At 33.0% G+C, this 10,986-nt stretch overlaps 1 protein-coding gene across 1 annotated transcript; it reads right to left on the reverse strand.

Moving 5' to 3' along the window:
• Positions 1 to 6,280: 6,280 nt before the first annotated feature.
• LOC110107330 (cationic peroxidase 1) lies at positions 6,281 to 9,835 on the reverse strand. Its single transcript, XM_020837576.2, has 4 exons — positions 9,569 to 9,835; positions 8,304 to 8,495; positions 6,989 to 7,154; positions 6,281 to 6,909 (listed from the first exon to the last, which is right to left on the reverse strand). Exons 1-4 carry the CDS (start codon positions 9,767 to 9,769, stop codon positions 6,524 to 6,526), a joined length of 945 nt encoding a protein of 314 aa, XP_020693235.1. The 5' UTR covers positions 9,770 to 9,835; the 3' UTR covers positions 6,281 to 6,523.
• Positions 9,836 to 10,986: the final 1,151 nt, after the last annotated feature.

Below are 10,986 nucleotides of genomic sequence, written 5' to 3' on the forward strand. Positions count from 1 at the left end.
ACAAGATGTATTGAGTGGGAGTTCATTTGTGATGGATTTATTCGGTCCCTTCGTTCCTTCGTTTTGCCTCTAGCCTGAATTGGACGATGATGATGTCCCATTGCAGGCCTTGGGACGGTTTCGGGCACCAGGTCCTCCATTTTTCGTCGGCGATTAATACCTGAGTCCACTTCCTTATGGAAGGGAGTGGTTTTTTTCGCTGCAGGTTGAACCGTTTGGTGCTGACTCTTCATCAAATCTTTTCTTCATGTCGGTCAGCTGCTGCTTGCTTTCAAGACCTTCTTTTTGTGCTTCTTGACAGTTTTGTTACTTTTACTGCTCTTCAATTGTATGGGGTGTTTGTTGGGTCTTATGCCCTCATTAGGTTTGTTTTTGTTATGGTGGTAGTCTTTTTCTTGTAATTTGTTCTTCTTTTTATTAAATATGCTTAAGCCCCAATTTCCAAAAAAAAAATGTTGTAATAGCTATCGTTATCACGAGTATTAAATTTACCTAATTGATATTTATGGAAAATTTCTAGTGTTTGCCTTTTGGTGGATTAACAACTATGTGATATATATCAAATTATTAATCGTTCGACGATGATTTATTTCATAATGACTGAAATACATAAAAAAAAAGTACTTAGTATATTAATTTATATATACTGACCAAATCTCTTTAAATACAAAAACTGGATTTACGTCATTAAGCTTTCATATGACAATTCAATTCCTATGAATAATAACATTAAATTATTTTCTAAAAAGCAAAATGAAACATAATATAATTTGCCAGAATAATCGTGAAGAAATATGATTCATAATCAAATCAGATCATAACAAATCTCTCTCTCGATTTCATTAAGAAAGATCATCGAAGAATTGAAGAAAACTTAAACGAATCGACTCGTTTCAACCCATGGCTCTGATACACAGTAAGAATTCATAGAGTTCTTTACTTTTTGCATTTAAACTCCATTATATAATTAATGTAAAAGAATCGAAACGGGAAATTTGAATTTATATAAGTCTTAAATCCTCAAGATCTTAACAATGATTGATTTTCACATTTTTATACGGAGAAAACATACCTTGATTATTTTTGATTCGTGAAATTATCGGAAACTATGATTTTCTCCCTTCTGGCCTTCACTTTCTTTCTTAGTAATTATCTATTGGAGCAAGATAACGTCTGTCTTATGAGAGAGAAGGAAAGACGAGAGACGAGAGAGGGGACCAATAGTATTCCCTACGGGATTTGTCTAATAATGCGCTGCATATGAAGTTTTTTCAATAAATCATAAAACAACTCATAGCGAGTTATTTATACAATAACCGCTCTTATGAGTTATTTTACCAATAACTCATAGGAGTTATTTTATAATAACTCAAAAGATGTTATTTTACAATAATTCGCTCATTTGAGTTTTATTGAATCAAACAGTCCATAAACGAGATGATCAATTATCTTTTTCTTGAACCAATTAGGATTTAAATAAATAATTAAAATTGCAATTAATTCAAATATATGGCCACTAATGATTATATAATTAATATATATTATTAATAAATTTTGCGACTCGCAAAGGTCTCAAATATTTAATTATTCTAACATTGAACTACAAGAAGTTAATGTATAAAAATAGGTTCAATACTTATAGATTAATAACTAATTGAAATATAAGTCTATGCTTATGTCATCATCAATTAATTATCATAAAACTTTATAAAATTTCTATCCAAAATTTATACGATTCATTAACAAAGTACACGTCCCACAACTGTTGTATCTATTTGATAGGTTCGAAACCCTGTCGGGACTCCTATTGATCCGTTATAGAAGGGATCGGGGTTTTGTAGGCTTTCATGCCTTTGTACGAAATTTTCTTGTTAAAGCCTTATTGAAGGCCGAATTTGAAGTTGTAGACGCCTTCTGTCTGCTTGTATCAGTGTTGCGATCGTGGCGAGCATTCGTAGATCATAGACGCCTTTCTGTCTGCTATGTATTAGTGTTGCAGATCCGGTGGCGTTAGATTTTGATGTTTACTCCCTCTTTCTCAATCACCGGGGAGAGTTTTCTTTTGGACTTTTGAAATCCACTGATTGTCGCTTTGCTTTGAGGAGATCTCCCTTTGAGGAGATCTCCCTCTTACTAATGTCATTATAAAGTGGACACTTCAACAATAGAAAGAATCAAGTTCTTGGCTTCTTTGGCATGCCATTATCTTTTATTAAGAGAAAAATAAAAATAAAAATAAAAATGTTTTTTAGTAAGAAGAATTGGGCTGGGTAGTGACTTAAGCGGGCTAGGCTTCCTTTTGTCCCATTGGGAAAACGGAGAAGCCCATATGCTGGAAAGCAAGTCCATGTCAATTGTATTCCATAGCTTTAATAGTCGTACAGATTGTTGCTTTTATCGTTAAGTAAAGCAATTGCATGTTTGAAATGTTATTTTTTTTTTTTTTGGAAAAATATGGAAATGTTAAATCTGTTGGAAAAATTAGTATAAAACTCAATAAATTAGATGGGGGCAAGGCTTTTAAAATCGGATTGGATCGGCTGGTTCAACCGGTTGAACCGCAAACCGGCTGGTCTGCCGATTAAGTTTCAAAAGAAAATCGATTTTGCATAAAACCGAGATTATCCCGCTCAAACCGACGGTTTGACCGCCGAACCGGTTTCGCATAAAATCGGTTTTAATTTTGTTCAAATTTTGTTATATATTTACAAATAATTGTGTCGTAATTATAATATTTAAATATAATAAGTATTTATTACGTAATCCAATTTGACCTCGTGGAACCGACAATCTCTCCTTCTAGTTCATTGTCTGGTCTGAATTTCAAAGCCTTGGATGGAGGAGCTAAAGTGAAGCACTGATTGGAAGATTATATTAGAAGTATTGAATTTTTTTAGGGGGTTTTATAAGATTTTCATATAAAAATGAATGATTTTTAAAAAAATATATTAATTTGATCACATTTAAATGAATTTCTGTATCTGCTAATGCTGCCGAAGAGATGCACGTCAATTTTCTCCATCGTAAATGACATGCCCTCAATCAATTATGATAAGATTTATTAATGAAAAAAAAAGCATCATAATATTCAAAAAAACATTTTTTATCAATATCAATCTCAAAGTTATTAAGGGGATGTTTCGTTGGAGGAAAAGTGAATGCAAAGCATAGTAAATACTTTACTTTTTCACTTTTTCGTGTTTGGATGGTTACTACGTAAAACAAAGTAAATTCGTAATGCATTCCTAACTCTCCACGGTAGTGCATTTTTGACATAAAGCGAACCCGCTCAAAATCGAGCGAAAAAGGAATTTGGCGGGCATAGGTGGAAAAGGTGGTGCGTCGAGCAGGTGGAGGTGAGTTTGCTCGTGTGAGACTGGCGTAGGCGGGATGGGAGATGTTCGTGCGTGGAGTCGGTAAAGGTGGCTGGGTACGCTCGCATGTGCTGAAGCCGGATGTTACAGACAAAGGCGGGTTCTCTTCCTTGTGCGATAGTTGGATGGTACATGGAAAGGCAGTGTTGGGTCAAACAACAACACAGGGGGACAAGCATAGGTAGCATGTGTGGATCGTTCTCATGTACGTGGAGTCAGAGCAGTCGAAGGTGGAATTTGGGATCGAACAAGAAGTTGTATTTGATTGCTCGATTGCGGTCGGTGGGATGAGCAAAATCGTGCTCGATTGTTCCGAGGAATGCCTTTCCGCTTATGGTTGCATGATTTAGCAACTATGTGCGGGAACCTGGAGAAGCAACGTGTGTGTTATGTTGGGGGAAATGAGATGATTTTATTATACTATGTAGGGGTGTCAATTTCGGGTCACGTGTCGGGTTCGGGTCGAACCCGGAACTGACCCGGGTTCAAACGGGTCGACCCTAACCCGACCTGGGAAGACAAACGGGTTGGAAATTTGAACCCGGACCCGACCCGGTTGGTGGCTGGCGGACGACACCGGACCGCGGCGGAGCGCGGGCGGGCGTGCAGCGGGCAGCGCAGGCGCGCGGGCAACATCGGATCGGGTTCAACCCGGATTTTCCAGGTCGGATTTTCGTGTCGTGTCAAATATTGACACCCCTAATACTCTGCATACACCCAACAAACATAAAAAATAATTCATTTGCTTTTCTTTTACAAACAACCTCAAAGATTTTACTTTACACTACATTCACTTTACAGCCAATCAAACATCTTCTAAATTTATTTTGAGATGAATGCAATATAAAATTTGATTGATTATATATGTACTATACTCATCAAAATTTTGAAGTTGCCATCGAGAATTAGAATTTGTGTTTACAATCTTCATCAACCTAAAATTTATAAAAATGTGCATCGATATTGTGAGAGACAATAAGCAACATAGTTCGCAGACATCCACATTGTTGTTAACAGTGTGTATCAATCTTATAGACGGTAACATTGACTTTATAAAGAGAGTCATGCTAATTAAATGTTTGGCTCAACTCAGATTCTAATCAAATATTTTAACCCATATAATAAACGGGTTCCATATCAAACAAGCCAATTCAGACCCGGGTCTTGTGGGTTCTCACCAAGAATATTTTGATTAGACTCACATTATATTTTTTATGTTCATGTAAGTTTGAACAGCTCCGTTCAATGCATGCCGACATGCCCACCATTTTTTTTTTCCTGTAAAAAGCTTCTCGCATACGCAATCCTCATAAATCCAATGCAAATTTGTTTTTGTTGGTGGCAAAATGGCTTTTCAGTGTCATTTTCAGTTTTTAAAAATGTAAAAAAAAAAAAAAAAAGATTGTCACAATGATTTAGCTCTATTTATTAATTCAATAAAGTTATTAACTAAATACTCATTAGGTGATTTGGGATTAATTTTTATTATTTTGAATTTTGAAAATGGATTTGAAATTTGGATAAAATTTTGCAGGAATTTCACGAAATTTTATTCCCAATTCCCATATGTTGATCAAAGTTTTATTAAAATTGGTGCAATAGTTAGTTACCTTAGTAATAATCTTATTAAATTTTGCATTTTAACTTGGCTGTATATTCATAAAATAATACTGAGTTTAATCTTTAAAAGAATGTTCATCCTCATTATAGAATTAGGTTTGAGATGTCTAAAATATTATTAGGTGATTGTAGGCAATCGGTTTGATCATTCTCCTTCTAGGTAGGAGATAATGTGAAAATAAATTAAGACATACATTAGATTTTAATGATTGGCATAAATCAAGTGTCATCCATTGGCAAGCAACGAGTGTCGATCATTATCATGTATTTGACAGCATTTGACTGAAAATATTGGATATTGGATAATGAATGAGTGTTATTTATGGTCATCTTTTTATAAAAGGGTGATAATGACTCAGAGAGTGTGTGTTAGATATTAGTAGGCAAATATTAAATAGTATCATATATTGGACATCAATAAATAAGGATCAATGATCATCAGGCGATTGTCAGTAATTTGTTTCGTCATTATCCTTACATAGAAGGAGATTGATGATCATGAAGATGGGTAATAAATGTTGGATGTTGGACATTAGCAGACATCAGATGATGGTTGAATGAGAATGTTGATAGTTGATAATATGCTTAGTCGTTCTCCTTACAGGAGGATCAACAAGGCAAGCGAAAAATATATATGGCTAAAAATTTCAAATATTTGTAAGCTTTAGAATGAAAAAAGTAAACCAAAATTTTAGTGTTGTTATTAATAGAAATGAAGAGAAATTGAGATTTTTTCTTCTTTTAAAGGAGGAGAGGGATTGAATGATTCAAAGTTAATGGTTGACATAAGGAGGTCATCTCCTAAACAATGAAGGAATAAATCATCCCAAAATTGGTGGGAAATTAAGGGCAATCAAGTCAATTAGTTTCTTAATTAAAGGAGGAATTGAATGACTTGAAGTCAATGACTGGCTCAAGGTAGATGAGTAATTAGCCCTTAGCTCTAATGTGAAGGAGGAATGTATTGGATAATGTAAAGTTAATAAGTGACTTAGGTTATGACGATTTCACTTTTAAAATGAGAGAAGTGGTTAACGCAACTTTAATTTTGAATAGGTCATCCATCCCATAATTTTTCCAGGACGAGCACGCTAACTATAAAGTTTTTTTAATGAAATTTCAAACATTACACCAAAATGTGCCTCGATGTTTAAGAAAATTGGGAAAAGATAATAATAATGTTAATAATACATATCCTAAAAAAAGTGATATATAATGAGAAAAGTTTTTTATGTGTAGATATATAACTCTATCTACTTTTATCATTAATTTCTCCCTTTAGTATATTTTATTGCAAGAAAAACACCATAATTTATTTATTGCATATTAATAAAAGCTTATAACTCGCTACCTTTGCTCTTGCTAAAGGTAGAAGAACAAAATCAGAATATTACATCTTCCTAATGCCCATTGCTTAGGCCTCGAAAGACACCAACCTAAACTCATAAAACTAGAACATTTAAGACAAAAGAACAACATATATTTCCTATAAACTATAATTCTCACGCAAAATCATAGCTTAAACAATCTTAATTGGTCTTCCTACAATTCAGCCTGATCTGCCCTTGGGTTCCTGTAAGAGGACTGATATCTCCCATCTTCACAATCGCCACCGCAAAGTCGCTGGCAAACTTCGAAGGGTTGGAGTTATAGCTGCTCACCTGAGAGTCAGTGGATCCGCCATTAAAGAGCTGCTGATCTGAATGCATAAGCCCCTTCTTGTTCACCAAGTTATTATAATAGTCGTTATCGAACGTTGTGGGAGTCTGCAAATCAAGAGGGGAGAGATTGTTATCTCCGCCTGTGCTGGGGCAGTTGCTCTTCACAGAGCTTGCGAACGAAGCGTCGATGTTGGTCTCATTGTAGATACGAGATCGAAAGACTGTGCATCTCGCTTGGCCAATGGTGTGAGCTCCTGCACATATAAAAATTAGGATTAGAGTTTGCTATGACACAGCAAGATAGAAGAAAATGTTGTGAAGGTTTTCAAGTACCAGAGAGGGTAACCATGTCTGTTGTGGAGAGGCCTTTCTTCGAGAAAGATGAAATGAGAGCACTTAGGTTTGAAGCTGGGCTGGGAATGTCGCTGTTGGCTTGGCTCAAGCTGGCTGTGGTTGAGTCTCTTCTCCCAAGTTTCACTGTCCATGTTGGCCCGCCAAGCTAAAATAAGCCAAAAAAATGTTTAAGTATAAGATATGGTTTATGATTACACTATTTTTTTATGGAATTATATACAAAATTGAATTTAAATATATAACATTTTTTTTTTTAAGTTTAATAATAATTAAGACTTATTTTGAGACAGCATTCATATAATTTTATAGAATAGATTCTTAGTATTTTTCTTAAAGAAAATTTTGTATTATAAAACTACTTTAAAAGCATTAAGTAAAGCTATCACAACGAAGGATACATTTTTTTTTCTTTCTTTTTTAGGAGAGATTATTACATGCGGTCTTCAGATCGTCAGGTGACCAATCACGACGCACCACGTCACTGGATATGCAGTAACGATACGTAGTGTTTGGTGACATGGTACGTCGTGATTGACACTTTCGGATGGAGTCTAATGACCACATGTAATAATTTCGCTTTTTTTGGATAGTAACTGTAATTTCATTTATTTACTTCTTTTTTGTTACTTTCTTAATGTTTTTTAGATATTTCAATGATAAGAAGTAATATTTTTCAATCAAAGTAGTTAAATTATTTGCTCCAAATAACTTCATAACATCTTTATAAAACATTGGGCGGTCCCCAGGCCAAAAAGAAATTATATAATAATATGAATAGTTTGATTAAAATATAATTTCCAACTCAAATAAATAAATTTATAATTTCAGATCTATAATATAAATATATTAGTAGCGTGTGCTTGACACCTTCCTCTTCTGTAGTGTTCCTATCTATGGTTGGATCTAATATCTTCCACCAGTTAATTAATAATTTTTAGACTTTAAATTTAATTGTAATTTTTATCCTCTTATTTTTAATTTTGCATAAAAAGGATGTGCTGGACTTTAGTGCACCTAACCTTGTTGAAAAAAAATGCAATAATGAATAATGTTAAGGACTTAAATGCATATTTTAATTTACCTTGCATGTTGTTAGAGTAAAGGAAGTAAATTTATCATCAATTGTAAGGCAACTTTGCCTTCCATCTAATAGAGTTAAAGTGGAGAAAAAGATAATATATAAAAATCTTCATAATTCTTACACAAAAAAGATATAAAAAATTATTATTTTTTCAAAAATATATTTTTTATCTATGAATTCTACATTAACCATAAATAATATTTAATTTCTCACCGCAACGACGGAATCACGAGCAGCAACGGCCAGAATATCAGCACATGAGACAGTCTGATTGCAAACAGCTTCAACTTGTTTCTTTATATTATCGACCACATCAAAACCCCTAAGTGAGTTTTGATTTGGTCCGGCAGTCTTCTCTCCGGTGAACGAGGAAGTATCATCCAATAGAACTGAGCCATCACAACCCTGTTAATCAAGTCATTATATCAGTATATTTGTCAAATAATCATCATATCATGATAAGGTTTAATAAATTAAGCCATTTTTATTGATGAGGCTAATCACCTTATCACATCTCATTTTGTTAAGATGTGTCGTCTTTCAAACTCGGGATTTATTTTCTATTGGAGTTTATCGTCGAAGAAGATAAAATATTAATATTAAATAGTTTTTGTGTCATGAGATATTTTTTAGTAATCATTTTTTTATTTTATAAAATAATTTAAAAAAAAGTAATTGCAACTAATTTTTTAAAGAAAATACGATCATACAAAATAATTAAAGCTGTTCTGTGGTTCAGAAATAAGTATCTTGCAGTCTTATTCAACTTCTCTAACTTCCAATATTATGAGTGATTTTCTTAGTTTTCACACCTTTGTTAGTCTTGATATTTAATTAAGTAGGTGAACTAATCAAACATCCTGCATTAGTTGGGAATAATTAGGAGAGCTTATCAAAATAAGCTTATTTAACTTGTGTTATTATATTAGAATATTTTGAACTGAGAATATTAGGGGGTAAATAAGTCTACTTATTGCCTAATTAATTGAGCTAAATTCGTTTAATTTATATTCGCTCGACTCGAGCTCATTCACAGAACTCAAATTGACTCATTTTGGAGCTCGTTCTCTTGTTTCCGAGCTTGAACTCGTATAATATACGACCACAAATTTAAGCTTGACCTCGAATTTGTGGCAAGATCTACTCGATGGCTCATTAAGGAGCTAGCCGAGTATGAGCTTATCAACGAGCTGACTTGGCTCACTTAGAACCCTAGCTGTTCAGATACTGGAAGTCAAGCCATTGAAAAATGCCTGTGCTTTTACACGGATTTTAACAATTTTATAATCATAAGAAAATACTATGAATTCTCCTAATAAAACAAAGAGAGTAGGATACTATCAAATCCGCTAACAATTAATATCTGCTAATTACTATTAAATTAAGTTAATAAATCTTCATTACAAAAGATTAAGAACTTAGAGGTGTAATTAAGAAGCAGAGAAGCTTGATTAGTAATGAGATTAACGATACTGTACTTGGACAAAGCAGTCATGAAAATGAAGGCGAAGCAGCGACGCCCCCATTCTTTTCTCATTCGCCACAGCAGATTGAACTGCGGCTTTAATGGTTGAAAGAGCGTTTGGGCACGAAGTATCATAGAATGTTGAAGATAGCTGAGCTGAAGCTACTGCTGCTAATGCTAACAGCAAAGCCATTAACAAAGGAGAAGAAGCCATTGATTCTATATGACTTTGAGAGAGAGAATGAAGGAGATGATGGAAGCTGGAAGAAGTTGCTTTTGAGATTGTGAGGAAAGAAGCTCTCCTCATGCGATGTATTTATAGTGCAAAGTGATCGTTAAGTCTTTACAGATCGACTAGTCAAAGAAGTAAAAATTAGCTTACGAGAGAGAGAGAGAGAGAGAGAGAGAGAGAGAGAGGCTCACAGTACAAACTGGCGTGTTTTTGAAGACTGTAACTGAAGGTTTTATATAAATATTTAAAAAAGTAATTTTTTTCCCCCAAAAAAAAAATAAAGAAGTATTTTATTATTATGATATTATTGAAATCTATGATTTTTTAAGTAAAAATAATTAATAGTTAGGGTAGCTTAAGTTTTCTATTTTTGCTTTTAAAAGCTTCTTCAACCACAGTTTAAAAAATATTTCATCAAAAATAATTTTTTTTTTCAAAACAAAAGTTAAAAAAAAAAAATAAAAAAGCTTCCTTGCAAATTGATATTACTTTTCACTAATATATTTGTTTTCATTAAAATGATTGAAAATCACTTCCAAACAAGCCTAAAGGGAGATTTTGTTTGGGACGATTTTTTTATTGATTCTTAAAACATTTAAAAAAAAATAAAAAATTTTTATATTAAAAAATTGATTTGAGAAATAGTAAAAAGCCTTAGTTGATTAATATAAGGTGCAGGTGTTCCTGATTGTAATTGTGTAAGAAGTTTGAGCTACAATTTTTTTTTTTTTTTAATTCAAGCTTGTTGTGTGAATAAAATAATCTTAGTAATTGTAACAAAATTATTTACAAAATTACAAGTCTGCCACTGTTATATCATGGGTCATGCCAGACAGCCTGGAATCGAGATGAAAATTACACGTCTGCCACTGTATTGGGGTTTTATATAAATATTTAAAAAAGTATATTATTATTATTATTATATTATTGAAATCATGATTTTTTTAAGTAAAAATAATTAATAGTATAATTTAGGGTAGCTTAAGCTTTCTATTTTTGCTTTTAAAAGCTTCTTCAACCACAGTTTAAAAAATATTTCATCAAAAATAATTTTTTTCAAAACAAAATTAAAAAAATAATAAAAAAAGCTTTCTTGTAAATCAATATTATTTTTCACTAATTATTTTTTTATCATGAAAACAGTTGAAAAGCACTTCAAACAAGCCTAAAGGGAGATTTCATTTGCGACGATTTTTTTA

The sequence above is a fragment of the Dendrobium catenatum genome, unplaced genomic scaffold (genome assembly GCF_001605985.2).
Source record: "Dendrobium catenatum unplaced genomic scaffold, ASM160598v2 fragScaff_scaffold_456, whole genome shotgun sequence".
In the NCBI taxonomy this organism is placed as follows: domain Eukaryota; kingdom Viridiplantae; phylum Streptophyta; class Magnoliopsida; order Asparagales; family Orchidaceae; genus Dendrobium; species Dendrobium catenatum.